General features: G+C 42.4%; 1 protein-coding gene across 3 annotated transcripts in view; it reads right to left on the reverse strand.

The window, feature by feature from the left end:
- LOC133613775 (protein TANC1-like) overlaps window positions 1-23875 on the reverse strand; it is a 256853-nt gene that overhangs the window by 8129 nt on the left and 224849 nt on the right. For 2 of the 3 annotated variants that reach the window (XM_061971553.1, XM_061971554.2), the window contains exons 19-26: window positions 18785-18918; window positions 13947-14070; window positions 13700-13875; window positions 13436-13568; window positions 4778-4807; window positions 4585-4676; window positions 2226-2372; window positions 2000-2100 (exon numbers count right to left, since the gene is read on the reverse strand). In XM_061971553.1, coding sequence (XP_061827537.1) covers window positions 2000-2100; window positions 2226-2372; window positions 4585-4676; window positions 4778-4807; window positions 13436-13568; window positions 13700-13875; window positions 13947-14070; window positions 18785-18918 — 937 coding nt within the window. The remainder of the gene's footprint in view (window positions 1-1999; window positions 2101-2225; window positions 2373-4584; window positions 4677-4777; window positions 4808-13435; window positions 13569-13699; window positions 13876-13946; window positions 14071-18784; window positions 18919-23875) is intronic. The other variant, XM_061971555.1, reaches the window with a different exon arrangement.

A 23875-nucleotide genomic window follows, 5' to 3' on the forward strand; every position in this document is an offset into this window, starting at 1 on the left:
TATTATTGAACTTGATGCTAGTTATAACACTTTTATTTGATTTATTATTGAACTTGATGCACGTTATAACACTTTTGTTTTATTTATTATTGAACTTGATGCAAGTTATAACACTTTTTTGATTTATTATTGAACTTGATGCAAGTTATTTGATTTATTATTGAACTTAATGCAAGTTATAACACTTTTATTTGATTTATTATTGAACTTGATGCAAGTTATAACACTTTTTTGATTTATTATTGAACTTGATGCAAGTTATAACATTTTTTTTTAATCTATTATTGAACTTGATGCAAGTTATTTGATTTATTATTGAACTTGATGCAAGTTATAACACTTTTATTTGATTTATTATTGAACTTGATGCAAGTTATAACACTTTTGTTTTATTTATTATTGGACTTGATGCTAGTTATAACACTTTTTTGATTTATTATTGAACTTGATGCAAGTTATTTGATTTATTATTGAACTTGATGCAATTTATAACACTTTTATTTGATTTATTATTGAACTTGATGCAAGTTATAACACTTTTTTTGATTTATTATTGAACGTGATGCAAGTTATAACACTTTTGTTTTATTTATTGAACTTGATGGAAGTTATTTTATTTATTATTGAACTTGATGCAAGTTATACCACAGCTGCACAGTTATTTTATTTATTATTGAACTTGATGTTATTTTATGTTATTGAGTTTGAATGTATACAACTTGATATTCAATACATTTGAAAATGTTAAAGCTTGGCATTAGCGCTCTGTTGGGGCGATGGGGGCAGGTGGGGCTTGAAAACTCCCCCTTGTCCAAAGTGGGGGATGACAAAAAAAGTTTGAGAACCACTGATCTACGGTCTGTAATATCATCAAAAGGTTCGGAGAATCTGGAGAAATCACTGCACGTAAGCAGCAAGGACGAAAACCAACGTGACCTTTGATCCCTCAGGCTGTACTGCATCAAAAAGCATAATCAGTGTGTAAAGGATATCACCACATGGGCTCAGGTACACTTCAGAAAACCACTGTCAGTAACTACAGTTGGTCGCTACATCTGTAAGTGCAAGTTAAAACTCTACTGTGCAAAGCCAAAGCCATTTATCAACAACACCCAGAAACGCCGCCGGCTTCGTTGGGCCCGAGCTCATCTAAGATGTACTGACGTAAAGTGGAAAAGTGTTCTGTGGTCTGACGAGTCCACATTTAAAAACATTTTTGGAAACTGTGGACGTCGTGTGCTCCAGAACAAAAAGGAAAAGAACCACCCGGACAGTTATAGGCGCAAAGTTCAAAAGCCAGCATCTTTTACTACGAAGCGTGTCTTTGTACAATAGAGACGCCCCTGCTTATTTCAGCAAGACAATGCCAAGCCGTGTGTTACTACAGCGTGGCTTCATAGTAAAAGAGTGCAGGTACTAGACTGGCCTGCCTGTAGTCCAGACCTGTCTCCCATTGAAAATGTGTGGCGCATTATGAAGCCTAAAATACCACAACGGAGACTCCGGACTGTTGAACAACTTAAGCTTTGTACCGAGGATGTCGTTGTGGCTTGTGCAGCCCTTTGAGACACTTGTGATTTAGGGCTATATAAATAAAGATTGATTGATTGATTGATTGAAGCTGTACATCAAGCAAGAATGGGAAAGAATTCCACCTGAAAAGCTTCAAAAATGTGTCTCCTCAGTTCTCAAACCTTTACTGAGTGTTGTTAAAAGGAAAGGCCATGTAACACAGTGGTAAAAATGCCCCTCTGAAAACTTTTTTGCAATGTGTTGCTGCCATTAAATTCTAAGTTAATGATTATTTGCAAAAACAACTAAGTTTCCCAGTGTGAACATTAAATATCTTGTCTTTGCAGTCTATTCAACTGAATATAAGTTGAAAAGGATTTTCAAATCATTGTATTCTGTTTTTGTTTACGAATTACACAACGTGACAACTTCACTGCTTTTGGGTTTTGTTCTTTTCTGCAACATTGTTAGATGACACGACTTTTACCTGCTGCTCCTTTTCGCCCGGGCACGAGCATAGTAGGCCTCGTAGGACTTTGGTTTCAGCTCCAGTGCTTTTGTTGCAAACTCCTCCGCCATCCCAAAGTCCTAGGACAAAAAGCAGGAGCATGTTGAATGACAAAAAAAAACATTTATCCTGCATCACACTTTGTTTAGGGGCCAAAAGCTCAGATCCAATAAAAATGAAGATAAAAACGAGAGGAGCGACTCACGTTGGTTTTCCTGCGACAGCGGGAGAGATTGAGGTACAGGGAGACCCTCAGGTCTTTGAACGCCTTCAGGTCGTCGCCAAAGCCCTCCCTGGGAAACTTCCTCAAGGCGTACTGGTACCTCTGAGCCGCCTCCTTCATCTTGCCTTTCTGGAGGACACAGGAAGGGCGGGACATGAGGAGGAGGACATGGCCAAACACTCCTGGTGGCTGCTCTGCGGATCAGACCCTCAGCCCTCATCCATCACACACAGCAGGCTGCCTTTCGAAAAAGGAGGACATTCCAACCTCTGACTCATAATAGTTCCTTCTAGCAATCTACTGCAGCCAAGAGGGGTCTGGGAATACGCTCATAAGTGCCTACAATTGTTCAACCCTGTATTAAAATCTAATGTGCAGGTAGGGATGATGTTTGATAAGAAATTATCGAGTTCGAGCCCATTATTGAATCCTCTTATCGAACCGATTCCTTATCGATTCTCTTATCGAATCCAGATAGATTGTTGTATATGGAAAAAAAACACAATATTTGATTAAACAAAAGCTTTTATTTTATAAGAAAAAAATAAAATAAATAAATAAATAAATATTGACTGTTGTTACCCCCCTAAAAAAATAAAATAAAATAAATAAATATTGACTGTTGTTATCCATGGTATGGTATACAATCATGTGTGCTTACGGACTGTATTCCTTGCAGACTGTATTGATATATATTGATATATAATGTAGGAACCAGAATATTAATAACAGAAAGAAACAACCCTTTTGTGCGAATGAGTGTAAATGACTGTGAATGAATATACATGGGGGAGGGAGGTTTTTTGGGTTGGTGAACTCATTGTAAGTGTATCTTGTGTTTTTTATGTTGATTTAATTTAAAAAAATAAAAAAATAAAAAAATGTTTTAATTTTTTTTATTTCTTGTGCGGCCCGGTACCAATCGATCCACGGACCAGTGGTTGGGGACCACTGGTGTAGGCTACAAGATACCGTTAACGTTATCAGACACATACAAAAAGGCTAACGTTAACGTTACCGTTAGCCACTGACTATGCTTAGGTAACATTAGAAGCAAATAAATAAATAAAACGTTAATAAGCAAATAGGAGTTGAAAAAAGACACAATATATATTTTGTTGGATGGAAAGAAATACAAAATGTAAAAATAAAATAGATAGATAATAACATTATACAACACTTAAGACCTTCAGTATATCAGTATGTGGAATTAAATGATGGAATGGATTAAGCAAAGCAATCAAACAATGTACTAATATGATCCACTTCAAGAAACTCTTCAAACTTAAAGTGTTTACAAAGTACAAAGAAGAACCATGATAAACATTCTGAATGTATTTCATCCATACATTCATTTTCTAGATAATCTTACTCATCTCACCATATGAAATGTAACTTACTTCACCGAGTATTATTTATTTATTTTTATTGTGATTACTTATGGAGTATATTGTGAATAAATTGAGAACAGGAAGTGAACAAAAGTTTTAGCAACTGTTATGTAAAAGAAAAGGGGTAGGATTAAATAAACTCTGCTTCTTCCTACTCCTTTTCCAAAAAAGAGAAACTGGAAATTGTGAAGTATCATGTTGTATGCATGCATGTTCCAAATAAACTCAAACTCATATTAAAATAATCAATAGAAAAAAAAAAATAAGTCGTCTCTCCCCAAACTCCACGGATTCTTGTTGGATATTTTTGTAAAGCATTTTCTACAATTTTTATGGTTATAGATTTAAAAATGTCAAACATAACCATGGCTAAATAAACTGAAAATATTATTACGACAGTATCATTGGCCATTAGAGGAGATCAAACCCATCACAGGCATGTGAACACCTATGAGGAAAAAAAGGAATATTTCTATTGGCACAAAGTGCTGCCACACAAACCCTGACATGAACATTTAAATTAGAAAATCAAGATGACATTTCCTGCAATTGGCTGCAGTTCTACACTATATTTTACCTTTAGATTTATATTCATCTACCAACCTCTTTGGCTTCTCGAATCTAACAACAATTTTACTATGTTCAATTATTGGTTGGCAAAACTAACAGTAGCTTATTGTGGGGGGGGCAAGCATCTTTTCTGTTGATGCTCTGAACTGGGATCTTGTAAGCTCCTGACTTGAATGCACCATAAAAAAACACACATTTACCTGACAGCGCTAACCTTTCCGTTAGTCAAATGTCAACACATCGATTGGAAAACATCTATTCATTCCTTCCAATTCTGCTTTTGACTCCAGGCAACAGGAGGTGGAGTGATAACCAGGCTGGTACAGCATGTTTTAATGCAGCACAGGAGCAACAACAGGAAACGACTTCTTCAACTGTACCTTGTAAAGCACATTCCCTTCCTCCATCAGTTTTTGAAGCAGGATGATGAGGATATCAGGCTTGGAGGTAGCCATGGCCCAGGCGGCGTTCCCTGCGGACAGAAAGAGACGTGAGTTTGCTGCCGCCCCGGCCTGCAGGCAATCGCTGTATCTCTGTAAACTGCCACGAGGTAAAGTTACCTAAAGATTGTACCTGATCGATCGTAAGGAGACGTTCTGTGGCCTTAGTTTAGTGATGGCGGGTTGACAAAGGGTTAGCAGAAAAGGGAAGAGAAGAAAGAGGTCACGCATGAGCAAAAGGCAGTCATTTATTGGGAAAGGAAAACACGGCGTGACAAGACAAAGCTTGAAACGCTGGGAGAAAGTTGAAAGGTTCTGCAGATAAGCCACCGACCCAGATAGCTGCCTTGTATGTCATTAAGGTGATAAGTCCCACTCTAAACTTAGCCGAGCAGCACATGAGAGCAGAAAGGAAAACACACACACGCACGCGCACATGCACTAACACACATGCAAAGTGAGCTGCCAGTCAGTGTTTTTCCACAACATTCCACAAAATTAGGACTCAGCTTATTCTTAGAGCCATGAGATACTGAGCATGAGAGAGAGGAGCAAACTAAAGGAATGACTTTTATTTGAATTGATCTGTAATAAGTCTTACACACACACATACACACACATTCTGAAGGTAGGAGTACTCCCGTGTGTTAATTTTTAACTCTTATTTAAAAAAAAAAACTATTTTCAGAGGGAGAGGAGCCTTTTGTAGGACAAGAAACCATATTTGGTGACATAAACTCAAGTGGAAATGGCCCCTGCAACAAGGCAGTTAATGCTAATACTAATAATAAAGAAGAAATGCAGATTTCATTAGTGTATAATACGAAAATTGTTTGTGATAAACGCAAAAACTACTGTTTAATTTTATAATTAATTTTCTGTGGTTAGCCTTTAGAATTTAAACAATTGCTGCAGTATTCATTAGGCACCAAATTTGAAAATACATCTTCTTGACGTATTGACCCGAATAGAAGACAATATTCTTTCCCCAAGAAAAAAGCCTGAAAAAGGCTGTCTTGTGCAAACCAACAGGTGGCACATACAACTTTCTCTCAGGCGAGGCTGAGCTCTTTTCCCTGTCCCTCACACTCAAATGTTAAAACAAACAAACAACTGAAGCATTGACCAATAACAGAGGAGTTATAATGCTAATTCTAGGGTAAAAGTGATTAAATAAGTTGCTGTCGAGCAGCGAAAAATCCTTACTTCATTAATATTGAAAACATCATTTCAAAATAAGATACATTAAAGGCCTACTGAAACCCACTACTACCGACCACACAGTCTGATAGTTTATATATCAATGATGAAATCTTAACATTGCAGCACATGCCAATACGGCCGGGTTAGCTTACTAAAGTGCAATTTTAAATATCGCGCGAAATATCCTGCTGAAAACGTCTCGGTATGATGACGCCTGCGCGTGACATCACGGATTGTAGAGGACATTTTGGGACAGCATGGTGGCCAGCTATTAAGTCGTCTGTTTTCATCGCAAAATTCCACAGCATTCTGGACATCTGTGTTGGTGAATCTTTTGCGATTTGTTCAATGAACAATGGAGACAGCAAAGAAGAAAGCTGTAGGTGGGAAGCGGTGTATTGCGGCAGGTGTTGTGCCGGATAACGCACCCCCGCCGTAGAATGCACCCCCTGACTGTTGTGCCGGATAACACAGCCGGTGTTTCATTGTTTACATTCCCGAAAGATGACAGTCAGGCTTTACCATTGGCCTGTGGAGAACTGGGACAACAGAGACTCTTACCAGGAGGACTTTGAGTTGGATACGCAGACGCGGTACCGTGAGTACGCATGCAGCTGCGGCTTCCAAACATTTGATCGCTTGCCCGTACGTGCGTGCCGCTATGTGCATGTCACGTACGTAACTTTGGGGAAATATATGTGCTGTATGAACTTTGGGGAGGTGAACGGTACTTTGGGCTGTGAGATTGAGTGTGTTGTGCAGGTGTTTGAGTTGTATTGGCGGGTTATATGGACGGGAGGGGTGAGGTGTTTGTAATGCGGGATTCATTTGTGGCATATGAAACATAATCCTGGTTGTGTTGTGGCTAATAGAGTATATATATGTCTTGTGTTTATTTACTGTTTTAGTCACAGGGCGCTAACTTTCCAAAGTATTGTAAGCTTAATATCCTGCCTTCTTTGGGTTTTTAGCACGTTATAATGTCAACGCCGCTCCACGTAACACACACATTCGATAAAGATTCATCAAACTTTAACTAATATTGTTAGCAATCATTGAATGTATATTCTACTGTAATAACATCCATCCATCCATCCATCCATCCATCTTCTTCCGCTTATCCGAGGTCGGGTCGCGGGGGCAGCAGCCTAAGCAGGGAAGCCCAGACTTCCCTCTCCCCAGCCACTTCGTCCAGCTCCTCCCGGGAGATCCCGAGGCGTTCCCAGGCCAGCCGGGAGACATAGTCTTCCCAACGTGTCCTGGGTCTTCCTCGTGGCCTCCTACCGGTCGGACATGCCCTAAACACCTCCTTAGGGAGGCGCTCGGGTGGCATCCTGACCAGATGCCCGAACCACCTCATCTGGCTCCTCTCGATGCGGAGGAGCAGCGGCTTTACTTTGAGCTCCCCCCGGATGACAGAGCTTCTCACCCTATCTCTAAGGGAGAGCCCCGCCACCCGGCGGAGGAAACTCATTTCGGCCGCTTGTACCCGTGATCTTGTCCTTTCGGTCATAACCCAAAGCTCATGACCATAGGTGAGGATGGGAACGTAGATCGACCGGTAAATTGAGAGCTTTGCCTTCCGGCTCAGCTCCTTCTTCACCACAACGGATCGATACAGCGTCCGCATTACTGAAGACGCCGCACCGATCCGCCTGTCGATCTCACGATCCACTCTTCCCTCACTCGTGAACAAGACTCCGAGGTACTTGAACTCCTCCACTTGGGGCAAGATCTCCTCCCCAACCCGGAGATGGCACTCCACCCTTTTCCGGGCGAGAACCATGGACTCGGACTTGGAGGTGCTGATTCTCATCCCAGTCGCTTCACACTCAGCTGCGAACCGATCCAGTGAGAGCTGAAGATCCTGGCCAGATGAAGCCATCAGGACCAAATCATCTGCAAAAAGCAGAGACCTAATCCCGCAGCCACCAAACCGGATCCCCTCAACGCCTTGACTGCGCCTAGAAATTCTGTCCATAAAAGTTATGAACAGAATCGGTGACAAAGGGCAGCCTTGGCGGAGTCCAACCCTCACCGGAAACGTGTCCGACTTACTGCCGGCAATGCGAACCAAGCTCTGACACTGATCATACAGGGAGCGGACCGCCACAATCAGACAGTCCGAAACCCCATACTCTCTGAGCACTCCCCACAGGACTTCCCGAGGGACACGGTCGAATGCCTTCTCCAAGTCCACAAAGCACATGTAGACTGGTTGGGCAAACTCCCATGCACCCTCAAGGACCCTGCCGAGAGTATAGAGCTGGTCCACAGTTCCACGACCAGGACGAAAACCACACTGTTCCTCCTGAATCCGAGGTTCGACTATCCGGCGTAGCCTCCTCTCCAGTACACCTGAATAGACCTTACCGGGAAGGCTGAGGAGTGTGATCCCACGATAGTTAGAACACACCCTCCGGTTCCCCTTTTTAAAGAGAGGAACCACCACCCCGGTCTGCCAATCCAGAGGTACTGCCCCCGATGTCCACGCGATGCTGCAGAGTCTTGTCAACCAAGACAGCCCTACAGCATCCAGAGCCTTAAGGAACTCCGGGCGGATCTCATCCACCCCCGGGGCCTTGCCACCGAGGAGCTTTTTAACTACCTCAGCAACCTCAGCCCCAGAAATAGGAGAGCCCACCACAGATTCCTCAGGCACTGCTTCCTCATAGGAAGACGTGTTGGTGGGATTGAGGAGGTCTTCGAAGTATTCCCTCCACCGATCCACAACTTCCGCAGTCGAGGTCAGCAGAACACCATCCGCACCATACACGGTGCTGGTAGTGCACTGCTTCCCCTTCCTGAGGCGGTGGATGGTGGTCCAGAATCGCTTCGAAGCCGTCCGGAAGTCGTTTTCCATGGCTTCCCCGAACTCCTCCCATGTCCGAGTTTTTGCCTCCGCGACCGCTGAAGCCGCACACCGCTTGGCCTGTCGGTACCTGTCCGCTGCCTCAGGAGTCCCATGAGCCAAAAGAACCCGATAGGACTCCTTCTTCAGCTTGACGGCATCCCTCACCGCCGGTGTCCACCAACGGGTTCTAGGATTACCGCCACGACAGGCACCAACTACCTTGCGGCCACAGCTCCAATCAGCCGCCTCGACAATAGAGGTGCGGAACATGGTCCACTCGGACTCAATGTCCAGCACCTCCCTCGTGACATGTTCAAAGTTCTTCCGGAGGTGGGAATTGAAACTCTCTCTGACAGGAGACTCTGCCAGACGTTCCCAGCAAACCCTCACAATGCGTTTGGGCCTGCCAGGTCTGTCCGGCATCCTCCCCCACCATCGCAGCCAACTCACCACCAGGTGGTGATCGGTAGAAAGCTCCGCCCCTCTCTTCACCCGAGTGTCCAAAACATGAGGCCGCAAATCCGATGACACAACTACAAAGTCGATCATAGGACTGCGGCCTAGGGTGTCCTGGTGCCAAGTGCACATATGGACACCCTTATGCTTGAACATGGTGTTCGTTATGGACAATCCGTGACGGGCACAAAAGTCCAATAACAAAACACCACTTGGGTTCAGATCCGGGCGGCCATTCTTCCCAATCACGCCTCTCCAGGTTTCACTGTCGTTGCCAATATGAGCGTTGAAGTCCCCCAGTAGAACGAGGGAATCACCCGGGGGAGCACTCTCAAGTACTCCCTCGAGTGAATCCAAAAAGGGTGGGTACTCTGAGCTGCTGTTTGGCGCGTAAGCGCAAACAACAGTCAGGACCCGTCCCCCCACCCGAAGGCGGAGGGAAGCTACCCTCTCGTCCACCGGGTTGAACTCCAACATGCAGGCTCTGAGCCGGGGGGCAACAAGAATTGCCACCCCAGCCCGTCGCCTCTCACTGCTGGCAACGCCAGAGTGGAAGAGAGTCCAACCCCTCTCGAGAGAACTGGTTCCAGAGCCCTTGCTGTGCGTCGAGGTGAGTCCGACTATATCCAACCGGAACTTCTCTACCTCGCGCACTAGCTCAGGCTCCTTCCCCCCCAGCGAGGTGACGTTCCACGTCCCAAGAGCTAGCTTCTGTAGCCGAGGATCGGACCGCCAAGTGCCCTGCCTTCGGCTACCGCCCAGCTCACATTGCACCCGACCTCTATGGCCCCTGCTATGGGTGGTGAGCCCATTGGAGGGGGGACCCACGTTGCCTCTTCGGGCTGTGCCCGGCCGGGCCCCATGGGGACAGGCCCGACCACCAGGCGCTCGCCATCGTGCCCCAACTCCGGGCCTGGCTCCGGAGGGGGGCCCCGGTGACCCGCGTCCGGGCGAGGGAAATCTGAGTCTCGGTTCTTGCATTTCCATAGAAGTCTTCGAGCTGCTCTTTGTCTGATCCCTCACCTAGGACCTGTTTGTCTTGGGAGACCCTACCAGGGGGCATGGAAGCCCCCGGACAACATAGCTCCTAGGATCATTGGGACACGCAAACTCCTCTACCACGTTAAGGTGGCAGCTCAGAGAGTTGTAATAACAACATGGCTGAAAATTGCAAGTTGCTTCTCTGGAACGGCTTTTGTGTGTGCGGCAGACTAATTCATCTGGCTGACGAGCAATTTGTATTCTATGTAATTGGTATGTGACGCTTGGGTCACATGACGGCGATAGGTGACGTCTTCCCAAAATGCAAAAAGCCGAGGAGGCAGAGAGCAGGTTAAAGGGCATTTAACAAAGAAACAAACAAAAAGACGAGTGCCGTTAGGAAAGCATGGGGAAAGCTATGCGAAACAAAACTAAACTGATCAGGGTATAAACAAAACAGAATGCTGGAGGACGGGCACACTGCAAAAACTGAAATCTAAGTAAGATTAAATATCTCAAATAAGGGTGATATTTGCTTATTTTCTGTCTGATAAGATAATTTTCCTCACTAAGCAGATTTTATGTTAGAGTGTTTTACTTGTTTTAAGTGTTTTGGTCCTAAATGATCTCAGTAAGATATTACAGCTTGTTGCTGAGATTTTATGACCTATATTGAGTAAAACATGCTTGAAACTAGAATATCAACTGATGCAATGTTGTGTCATTAACACTCACAAGTATAAAACTACTTTTTTAAAGTAATAATTTCTTATTTCAAACACGAAAAAAAAAAACATGATGCCAAGCGCATATCATTATGTCAAGATAATGGCACTAGCATTTGCTTAATTTAAGAATACTTTTCAACATATTGAGCAAAAAGGTCTCTTTTTTTCTACCAAGAAAAGTGCACTTGTTATTAGTGAGAATATACGTATTTTAAGGTATTTTTGGGTTCATTGAGGTTAGCTAATTTTACTTGTTTTGGAAAGTCTTGACAAGACAAATGTTCTTGTTCTATTGGTAGATAAATTTGCTTAGTTCAAATAAAATACCCCGAATTTGTTTTATTTTTTTCTTGTTTTTGAACACTGACTTTTTGCAGTGCATAAACTCCCAGGTGAAACGTGCGGCAAGAGAAGCGTCCACAATGTATAAACTGACGTAACTAAGACCCGATAAAGAATAGTGGCCAAGACTCAACTTAAATAGTCCTAACTGATAAACAAAATAAGAGTGTGGGGAACCGCGCTCAAAGGCAGGAGTTAAGTCACTGCAGGGAAACACAAAAATGGAAGTGCAACCAAAATAAAAGCGCAAGACAGGAACAATAAAACATTTACAAACTCCAAATAAGGCATTGACTGGTGCAACAGGCTAGGATGCAAAAAGTATATAAAATAAGTTCCGAAAAACACACAAATGGTAACCACATAAGCTAGCCGAAAGTGTTCTTGTTATGTTATTTGATTTGAAAAATGTAACTGTGAAGAAGTTGCAAACAACCCCTTTAAGTCAGGAAAAATATTTTCTCCAAAAATGGGTCTTGAAAAAGATTGGTGATGTTATATTCATTCAAATACGGTATTATGTAATACAGTGTTTTTCAACCTTTTTTGAGCCAAGGCACATGTTTTTCATTGAAAAAATTCGAAGGCACACCACCAGCAGAAACAATAAAAAAATGAGACTCAGCAGCTGATATTGACAATAAAAAGTCGTTGTAGCAATTGTTGGATATGACATTAAATCATAACAGACCATGCCTCACTATAGCTCTTGTCTCAAAGTAGGTGTACTGTCACCACCTGTCACATCACGCCCTGACTTATTTTGAGTTTTTTGCTGTTTTCCTGTGTGTATTTTTTAGTTCTTGTCTTGCGCTCCTACAGTATTTTGGTGGCTTTTCCTGTTTTGTTGGTATTTTCCTGTAGCAGTTTCATGCCTGTCTTGAACGCTATTCCACGCACCTTTTTTTGTTTTCGCAATCAAGACTATTTAATTTGTGCGGACGCTATCCTTCTTTGTGGGGACATTGTTGATTGTCATATCATGTCATGTTCGGATGTACTTTGTGGACGCCGTCTGCTCCACAGGCTGTAAGTCTTTGCTGTCGTCCAGCATTCTGCTTTTGTTTACTTTGGAGCCAGTTCAGTTTTAGTTTCGTTCTGCATAGCCTTCCCTAAGCTTCAATGCCTTTTCTTAGGGGCACTCACCTTTTGTTGATTTTTGGTTTAAACATTAGATACCTTTTTACCTGCACACTACCTCCCGCTGTCGTCTGCATATTGGGATCACGACAAACCATCTACAAACATCTATAAAGCAATTAGCTAGGTGTTGCCACCTACTGATATGGAAGACTATAACACGGTTACTCTGCCGAGCTCTAGACAGTACAGACACTAAACAACAGCACATTATTTGCGGATTATAGTTACTGGTTTGTAAACATTTTTTCAACCCAATTAGGGGAAATTACTTAATATCCCACGGCACACCAGACTGTATCTCACGGCACAGTGGTTGAAAAACACTGATGTAATTAGAGATGTCCGATAAATGCGTTAAAATGTAATATCGGAAATTATCGGTATCGTTTTTTTTTTATTATCGGTATGTTTTTTTGTTTTGTTTTGTTTTTATTAAATCAACATAAAAAAACACAAGATACACTAACAATTAGTGCACCAACCCAAAAAACCTTCCTCTCCCATTTACACTCATTCACACAAAAGGGTTGTTTCTTTCTGTTATTAATATTCTGGTTCCTACATTATATATCAATATATATCAATACAGTCTGCAAGGGATACAGTCCGTAAGCACACATGATTGTGCGTGCTGCTGGTCCACTAATAGTACTAACCTTTAACAGTTAATTTTACTAATTTTCATTAATTACTAGTTTCAATGTAGCTGTTTTTATATTGTTTTACTTTCTTTTTTATTCAAGAAAATGTTTTAAATTTATTTATCTTATTTTATTTTATTTTTTATTTTTTTTAAAGAACCTTATCTTCACCATACCTGGTTGTCCAAATTAGGCATAATAATGTGTTAATTCCACGACTGTATATATCGGTTGATATCGGTATCGGTAATTAAAGAGTTGGACAATATCGGAATATCGGATATCGGCAAAAAGCCATTATCGGACATCCCTAGATGTAATACATATGAGGTTTTGTTTGCAGACACAATCAGAGGCTCTGATGGTTAAAAAAAGGTGGTGCACAAATGAATGCTTGCAAAATCAAACCATGTTTGTAGTTAACATGTCAAACAAAAACTTACCCAGCTTGGCTCCTTTCTTCAGCAGGGTGACCACCACCGACGTGTTCCGGCAGCCGATGGCTCGGTCCAAGGGCCTCATGCCACTGTAGTCCACATGCTCCACCACCGCCCCTCTTTCCACCAAATACTGGACCTAAAGGCGGCACACAAGTCACACATGGCATCAGGTGTCCTGATCTGGACTAACAAGCTGCAGTATGTGCTCAATAGGGAGAGCATGAGATCACAGCAGTGATGTGTGTTCAAGAGTAAATCGCCACGTACAATCTCTGCATCTCCAAAGAAGGCCGCCAGGTCCAGCGGAGTTCGTCCATTTTTGTCCGTGTGGTCGATCTCCGCGCCTTTGTCCACCAGAAGCTGCACGACGTTCTTGTGTCCTTTCAAACACGCCCAGCTGAGGCCTGTCAGCCCCTCCTTGTCCATGGAAGTCAAAGATGCCCCTTTGACACAGAAACATTCCCAGTGAAGGTTTACTGGTGAAACGGGAGATGGGAAGGTCAGCGGAGCTCACCTTTCGAGAGAAGAAACTCAACAGTGGTTAGGTGACCCTCACAGGCTGCCACCATCAGCAATGTTCTGCCCTGTTTGTCACTGATGTTAATGTCCGCACCGTGCTGCAACAGCAGCTCTGCAATCTATGAGGGGAAAAATGACAAGCCTTCACTTTTATAGCACTGAAACCAAACTTTTAGCACACTTCTGACACAAAAGCAGTGTTTGAAAAAATGTATGATTTGACTTTGACTCTTAGGCCATGTCCACACGAACACAGATGCTTAATAAACACATACTTATCTCTGCATTTAGGCCTCTTGTCCACACGCAGAAGCATACTTTTGTCTTTAAAAACACAGACTTTTACAATCATTTAATCAATCAATCACTTTTTACTTATATAGCCCTAAATCACAAGTGTCTCAAAGGGCTGCACAAGCCACAACGACATCCTGGGCTCAGATCCCACATCAGGGCAAGAAAAAACTCACCCAATGGGATGGGAAACCTTGGAGGGTACTGCAGATGTGGGGACACCCACCCCCCCTGGGCGACTGGTGCAATGGACGTCGAGTGGATCTAGCATAATAGTGTGAGAGTCCAGCCCATAGTGGATCTAACATAATAGTGTGAGTCCAGTACATAGTGGATCTAACATAATAGTGTGAGTCCAGTCCATAGTGGATCTAACATAATAGTGTGAGTCCAGTCCATAGTGGATCTAACATAATATTGTGAGAGTTCAGTCCATAGTGGATCTAACATAATAGTGTGAGAGTCCAGTCCATAGTGGATCTAACATAATAGTGTGAGAGTCCAGTCCATAGTGGACCTAACATAATAGTGTGAGAGTCCAGTCCATAGTGGATCTAACATAATATTGTGAGAGTCCAGTCCATAGTGGATCTAACATAATAGTGTGAGTCCAGTCCATAGTGGATCTAACATAATAGTGTGAGAGTCCAGTCCATAGTGGATCTAGCATAATAGTGTGAGAGTCCAGTCCATAGTGGACCTAACATAATAGTGTGAGAGTCCAGTCCATAGTGGATCTAACATAATATTGTGAGAGTCCAGTCCATAGTGGATCTAACATAATAGTGTGAGTCCAGTCCATAGTGGATCTAACATAATAATGTGAAAGTCCAGTCCATAGTGGATCGAACATAATAGTGTGAGTCCAGTCCATAGTGGATCTAACATAATATTGTGAGAGTTCAGTCCATAGTGGATCTAACATAATAGTGTGAGAGTCCAGTCCATAGTGGATCTAACATAATAGTGAGAGTCCAGTCCATAGTGGATCTAACATAATAGTATGAGAGTCCAGTCCATAGTGGATCTAACATAATATTGTGAGAGTCCAGTCCATAGTGGATCCAACATAATAGTGTGAGTCCAGTCCATAGTGGATCTAACATAATAGTGTGAGAGTCCAGTCCATAGTGGATCTAACATAATAGTATGAAAGTCCAGCCCATAGTGGATCTAACATAATAGTGAAAGTCCAGTCCATAGTGGATCTAACATAATAGTGAGAGTCCAGTCCATAGTGGATCTAACATATTAATGTGAAAGTCCAGTCCACAGTGGATCTAGCATAATAGTGTGAGAGTCCAGTCCATAGTGGATCTAACATAATAGTGTGAGAGTCCAGTCTATAGTGGATCTAACATACCGGTAATAGTGCGAGTCCAGTCCATAGTGGATCTAACATAATAATGTGAAAGTCCAGTCCATAGTGGATCGAACATAATAGTGTGACTCCAGTCCATAGTGGATCTAACATAATAGTATGAGAGTCCAGTCCATAGTGGATCTAACATAATATTGTGAGAGTCCAGTCCATAGTGGATCTAACATAATAGTGTGAGTCCAGTCCATAGTGGATCCAACATAATAGTGTGAGAGTCCAGTCCATAGTGGATCTAACATAATAGTATGAAAGTCCAGTCCATAGTGGATCTAACATAATAGTGAAAGTCCAGTCCATAGTGGATCAAACATAATAGTGAGAGTCCAGTCTATAGTGGATCTAACATAATAATGTGAAAGTCCAGTCCACAGTGGATCTAGCATAATAGTGTGAGAGTCCAGTCCATAGTCGATCTAACATAATAGTGTGAGAGTCCAGTCCATAGTGGATGTAGCATAATAGTGTGAGAGCCCAGTCTATAGTGGATCTAGCATAATAGTGTGAGAGTCCAGTCCATAGTGGATCTAACATAATAGTGTGAGAGTCCAGTCTATAGTGGATCTAACATAATAGTGTGAGTCCAGTCCATAGTGGATCTAACATAATAGTGTGAGTCCAGTACATAGTGGATCTAACATAATAGTGTGAGTCCAGTCCATAGTGGATCTAACATAATAGTGAGAGTCCAGTCCATAGTGGATCTAACATAATAATGTGAAAGTCCAGTCCACAGTGGATCTAGCATAATAGTGTGAGAGTCCAGTCCATAGTCGATCTAACATAATAGTGTGAGAGTCCAGTCCATAGTGGATGTAGCATAATAGTGTGAGAGCCCAGTCTATAGTGGATCTAGTATAATAGTGTGAGAGTCCAGTCCATAGTGGATCTAACATAATAGTGTGAGAGTCCAGTCTATAGTGGATCTAACATAATAGTGTGAGTCCAGTCCATAGTGGATCTAACATAATAGTGTGAGTCCAGTCCATAGTGGATCTAACATAATAGTGTGAGTCCAGTCCATAGTGGATCCAACATAATAGTGAGAGTCCAGTCCATAGTGGATCTAACATAATAGTGTGAGAGTCCAGTCCATAGTGGATCTAACATAATAGTGATTATACGTTTATGTTGAAATATATATACTGTTACACATGGCCTTCTGAGTGCAGCCATAACTGTGATGTATGAAAACAAGTTTGGCACCCTTGCCTTAGGCCCACTGAATAAAGTGTAAGTAGTAAAATAAAGAGTGTTCAAGATAGTGCAGTTAGAAGTTGTGCAATTGCAGAAGACTAAAAAAAGTCAAATTGTTTTCTTTTTCCCCCCTTCAAATTAAAGATTTTTTAAAACTTGGCCCATCAACAAAGACACAAAAAACACTGTAATTGCCATACGGTGAATGTATAATGCACCAGAGGATCACTGCATGTCCTCTTACATCTCTAGAGGACCTGTATAAGAGACACTGCAGCAGGAGAGCAAACAGCATCCTCAGGGACTCATCAAACGGAAATGCTGATTATCGGTCCTGCTAAACACTGACATTTATTTAATAATACCACCTTAACATTTGACAACCAAACAATTACACAAGACGAATCAGTAAAGAATCTGGGTATCATCTTCGACCCAACTCTCTCGTTTGTGTCACACATTAAGAGTGTTACTAAAACGGCCTTTTTCATCTCCGTAATATCGCTAAAATTCGTTCTATTTTATCCACTAGCGACGCTGAGATCATTATTCATGCGTTCGTTACGTCTCGTCTCGACTACTGTAACATATTATTTTCGGGTCTCCCTATGTCTAGCATTAAAAGATTACAATTGGTACAAAATGCGGCGGCTAGACTTTTGACAAGAACAAGAAAGTTTGATCATATTATGCCTATACTGGCTCACCTGCACTGGCTTCCTGTGCACTTAAGATGTGACTTTAAGGTTTTACTACTTACCTATAAAATACTACACGGTCTAGCTCCGTCCTATCTTGTCGATTGTATTGTACCATATGTCCCGGCAAGAAATCTGCGTTCAAAGAACTCTGGCTTATTAGTGATTCCCAGAGCCCAAAAAAAGTCTGCGGGTTATAGAGCGTTTTCTATTGCGGCTCCAGAACTATGGAATGCCCTCCCGGTAACAGTTAGAGATGCTACCTCAGTAGAAGCATTTAAGTCCCATCTTAAAACTCATTTGTATACTCTAGCCTTTAAATAGCCCCCCTTTTTTAGACCAGTTGATCTGCCGTTTCTTTTCCTTTCTCCTCTGCTCCCCTCTTCCTTGTGGAGGTGGGGGGGGGCACAGGTCCGGTGGCCATGGATGAAGTGCTGGCTGTCCAGAGTCGGGACCCGGGGTGGACCGCTCGCCTGTGCATCGGCTGGGAACATCTCTGCGCTGCTGACCCGTCTCCGCTCGGGATGGTGTCCTGCTGGCCCCACTAAGAAATGGACTCTTACTATTATGTTGGATCCACTATGGACTGGACTCTCACAATATTATGTCAGACCCACTCGACATCCATTGCATTCGGTCTCCCCTAGAGGGGAGGGGGTTACCCACATATGCGGTCCTCTCCAAGGTTTCTCATAGTCATTCACATCGACGTCCCACTTGGGTGAGTTTTTCCTTGCCCTTATGTGGGCTTTGTACCGAGGATGTCGTTGTGGCTTGTGCAGCCCTTTGAGACACTTGTGATTTAGGGCTATATAAATAAACATTGATTGATTGATTGATTGATCCCACCCAGGTCACCACTGGCTTGAACTCTTGCCCTCAGGGAGGCGCTATAAGACCATCAAAGCAAGGACAAATAGACTGAAAAACAGTTTCTATCCTTATTGCCCTAAACTCTGCACTTACCTGAACACTCACCACTTTATTAACTTGCTTAGCTCGGATAGAGAGCTGCTGTGCAATATGTTTTTTAGATTTTTATTATGTTTTACATTTTTTTATTATTGTTTGTTGTCTTAAGAGTATTTTATGTAGGTTGTTTTAAAAGCACTGAGCTGGATTGCTGTTCAATTTTGTTGTTTCCATGCAATGACAATAAAGGTATTCTGATTCTGATTCTGCTGCTACGACTCGGCGCATATTTGGGTTGTGAATTTGAGTTATGGAGTAATGTTGCCGTGGAGGCATGTTCGCAGGGCGTCTCACCTGCCAGTGTCCCTGCCTGACGGCGCAGAAGAGAGGAGACACCCCCCGCCGGTTGACCTGCTGCACCATGACTCCCTGCTCCAGCAGAAAGCTGCACACTTCCATCTTCCCTCGGCCGGCTGCCGCTGTCAACGCTGAGGAGCAAACAGAGGACACACCAGCCTGCTTTTAGACACACTTCAAGCTAAGTGGAAAGCCTCCAATGTCAACTGGTACAGTCTGTAAACGAAAAGCAAATACCTCCAACATCACATAAACGTATCAAGCAAGCCTTAAAAAGAAGTAGTCATGGAGGGATGCAGTTTGAAAAAGAGCTGCTTTTCATCTTTGAAAAGAACATTTCGCAAAGAGGTATGACAGGAATGCGTTTACAGCACTTATTCATGTTTTCACATTTAAATGTCCATGTTTCCTAATGTGCTTTGGTGGAACAAAAGCTATTTTAAACAGCAGTTGTCCTTTATGGCCATAACTGTGGACGACAAAATGACAAATGGGTCATTTAAAAAGTGTAATATAAGCAAAGCGGCACACACAGCTGTTAATTGTCCGCACAAAGAATAAACAAAGTGGGATAATGGACAGTCAAAAAAGCCCAAAGCAACTACAGATCAAAGCAGTGACTTAAAATATTAGGAAAGAGTTGCAAATTATGAGTTGCAATATAGGGATATATCATAACATCTGCAGTTTTAATGCTTCAGATAATTACGTCACAGGAATGAAACAAAGTGTAAAGCCCTTGCATGCATGGGGAGGCTTTAGAGGTGTATTGGTATGCTAACGCTGTCCAATCCTCAGCTCAAATAAGAAAACTCTCCTCTGAGAGAATACCAATGTTGTTGACTGATATGACTTCTTTCCCTAAGAGACAAAACATCCCCTAAGATTCCATCTGCTTCGAGTATGAATATCCTCACACTCATTATAGCGCAGAACAACTGAGCAGCTTGGGACGGGCGCCATCTGCACCTGGGATGGTGCCGCAAGTAAATGAAGACATTTCGTCAAACTGCTTGTGGACGTGAGGGAGAGGTGTCTGCACTTTATTTTTGGAAAGAAGGAGAATAAAACACTCATCTAGATACCCATGAGCTGTATCAATATCTACTATCTTATCATATTAGGCCTATACTGTCTCACCTGCACTGGCTTCCTGTGCACTAAAGATGTGACTTTAAGGTTTTACTACTTACGTATAAAATACTACATGGTCTAGCTCCATCCTATCTTGCTGATTGTATTGTACCATATGTCCCGGCAAGAAATCTGCGTTCAAAGAACTCTGGCTTATTCGTGATTCCCAGAGCCCAAAAAAAGTCTGCGGGCTATAGAGCGTTTTCTATTGGGGCTCCAGTACTCTGGAATGCCCTCCCGGTAACAGTTAGAGATGCTACCTCAGTAGAAGCATTTAAGTCCCATCTTAAAACTCATTTGTATACTCTAGCCTTTAAATAGACCCCCCTTTTAGACTAGTTTCTTTTCTGTTCTGGCCCCCTCTACACGAAGGAGAGGGGGGGCACAGATTCGGTGACCACAGATGAACCGCAAGCTGTCCAAAGTGGGGATCCAGGGTGGATCACTTATCTGTGCATCAGTTAGGGACGTCTCTGCGCTGCTGACCTGTCTCCACTCAAGATGATCTCCTGCTGCCCCCACTATGGACTGGACTCTTACTATCATGTTAGATCCACTATGGACTGGACTCTCACTACTATGTTAGATCCACTATGGACTGGACTCTCACAATATTATGTTAGATCCACTATGGACTGGACTCTCACACTATTATGTTAGATCCACTATGGACTGGACTCTCACACTATTATGTTAGATCCACTATGGACTGGACTCTCACACTATTATGTTAGATCCACTATGGACTGGACTCTCACACTATTATGTTAGATCCACTATGGACTGGACTCCCACTATTATGTTAGATCCACTATGGACTGGACTCTCACACTATTATGTTAGATCCACTATGGACTGGACTCTCATTATTATGTTAGATCCACTATGGACTGGACTCTCACACTATTATGTTAGATCCACTATGGACTGGACTCTCACACTATTAGGTTAGATCCACTATGGACTGGACTCTCACACTATTATGTTAGATCCACTATGGACTGTACTCTCACACTATTATGTTAGATCCACTATGGACTGGACTCTCACACTATTACGTTAGATCCACTATGGACTGGAGGGGGGAATACTAAAATACAGAAAAGCGTTCCGATAGCATGGGAGCTATGGCGAAGCTTAGCACATGAACTAGAATCAAGAATCATAGAAATACTCAGGAGCAAACAAAACAGCCAGCCTGATTGTGACAAAAAACAGGAATAAGTAGCTCTCTGATTAGTGCCCGGAAGCAGGTGAGCGTCCCGAACAATAATTCAGAGGCAGGTGAAACTCATCAGTAGGAGCAAACAAAACAGCCAGCCTGATTGTGGCGAAAAACAGGAATAAGTAGTTTTCTGATTAGTGCCCGGAAGCAGGTGAGAGTCCCGAACATTAATCAGAGGCAGGTGAAACTCATCAGCACCCATGGTAACCAAAACACAAACTAACCCAGGGGTGCTGAAACAGAACTAAGGTAGTCTCTAACTAAACAAAACATGATCCGGGCAACAGATTATTATTATTATTATCTATTAGTATATCTCCTATATGAAAAAGATTTCTTGAAGTAAGTATTTTTTTCCCGTCTTGAGCTCACTCCCATTATCGCACCTTCAGTGCTCAAACAAAACAAAAAAAACAACAGTGGTTTTAATGTAGATGCACTGCAGGACTGCTTCTAAAATGCCCATAAAAAGTTATGCATGTCTCCTGCTTGTTGGAAAACATAGCAAAACACCACAGGTGGGCATGACAATATTAATTGAGTGTCTCCATGTTAAAAGCTGCGTAAAAGCGCAAAAACGTCATTTAAATGAGGTGCCCTGCACAGTCATGAATAGCACCAGCAATGTTAGTAGATCGCATGCAACACGCCCACTAATTGTACACGCTATTTAATAGATTGCACACACTTTTTAGTGCGATGTATTTGGAACTTAGTAGATCAGGCCCCTGCTGTACTGCTATTTACAATGAACTCATCGGTGGTATTAATGCTGGCTCATTACAACATGGGTTCTGTAGCTGTTGTGTTACATATTTAGTAATAAATTACCATGTGGTAAAAGACAACTTTTTTTATTTACCGTATTTTTCGGAGTATAAGTCGCACCGGAGTATAAGTCGCACCTGCCGAAAATGCATAATAAAAAAAAATAAAAAAACATATATAAGTCGCACTGGAGCCCGGCCAAACTATGAAAAAAACTGCGACTTTTAGTCCGAAAAATACGGTACTTTGTTTCGCACTCCACATTATTATAAATGTTTCAATTCTCTAATTATTGTCTGCTTCGAAAAAAAGCCCTGTCCTATTTGCAGTTACATTTTGATTCCCCGGCTATAATTACTGCACATATAGTAAACATATTGCAGAATTAATACCTCTCTGACAGTTTCAACAACAACATTTTTTTTTAAAAGGCAGCTCTCGAATTTGTTCTTTTACTCAATAGACTTAGACTTCCTTTTTTTGTCATTCAAATTTGAATTGGTAAATTTTGAAAAAGATAGATTTTGTCAGGGTAATCATTTTGATAGCGTTCACTCTACCTAACATAGAGAGGGGTAGGGTCTTCCAATACTCTATACACACTTTCAGTTTCTCAAAAGCTTCAGTAAAGTTCAATTTTAGTAATGATTCATTATTTTTAGATACAAACCCCGTTTCCATATGAGTTGGGAAATTGTGTTAGATAAACGGAATACAATGATTTGCAAATCCTTTTCAACCCAAATTCAATTGAATGCACTACAAAGAAAAGATATTTGATGTTCAAACTCATAAACTTTTTTTTTTTGTTGCAAATAATCATTAACTTAGAATTTCATGGCTGCAACACGTGCCAAAGTAGTTGGGAAAGGGCATGTTCACCACTGTGTTACATGGCCTTTCCTTTTAACAACACTCAGTAAACGTTTGGGAACTGAGGAGACACATTTTTTAAGCTTCTCAGGTGGAATTGTTTCCCATTCTTGCTTGATGTACAGCTTAAGTTGTTCAACAGTCCGGGGGTCTCCGTGCTATTTTAGGCTTCATATTGCGCCACACATTTTCAATGGGAGACAGGTCTGGACTACAGGCAGGCCAGTCTAGTACCCGCACTCTTTTACTATGAAGCCACGTTGATGTAACTCGTGGCTTGGCATTGTCTTGCTGAAATAAGCAGGGGCGTCCATGGTAATGTTGCTTGGATGGCAACATATGTTGCTCCAAAACCTGTATGTACCTTTCAGCATTAATGGCGCCTTCACAGATGTGTAAGTTACCCATGTCTTGGGCACTAATACACCTCCATACCATCACAGATGCTGGCTTTTCAACAATGCGCCTATAACAATCCGGATGGTTCTTTTCCTCTTTGGTCCGGAGGACACGACGTCCACAGTTTCTAAAAACAATTTGAAATGTGGACTCGTCAGACCACAGAACACTTTTCCACTTTGTATCAGACCATCTTAGATGAGCTCAGGCCCAGCGAAGCCGACGGCGTTTCTGGGTGTTGTTGATAAACGGTTTTCGCCTTGCATAGGAGAGTTTTAACTTGCATTTACAGATGTAGTGACCAACTGTAGTTACTGACAGTGGGTTTCTGAAGTGTTCCTGAGCCCATGTGGTGATATCCTTTACACACTGATGTCGCTTGTTGATGCAGTACAGCCTGAGGGATCGAAGGTCACGGGCTTAGCTGCTTATGTGCAGTGATTTCTCCAGATTCTCTGAACCCTTTGATGATATTACGGACCGTAGATGGTGAAATCCCTAAATTCTTTGCAATAGCTGGTTGAGAAAAGTTTTTCTTAAACTGTTCAACAATTTGCTCACGCATTTGTTGACAAAGTGGTGACCCTCGCCCCATCCTTGTTTGTGAATGACTGAGCATTTCATGGAATCTACTTTTATACCCAATCATGGCACCCACCTGTTCCCAATTTGCCTGTTCACCTGTGGGA

Source organism: Nerophis lumbriciformis, linkage group LG13, assembly GCF_033978685.3.
Source record: "Nerophis lumbriciformis linkage group LG13, RoL_Nlum_v2.1, whole genome shotgun sequence".
Taxonomy (NCBI): Eukaryota; Metazoa; Chordata; class Actinopteri; order Syngnathiformes; family Syngnathidae; genus Nerophis; species Nerophis lumbriciformis.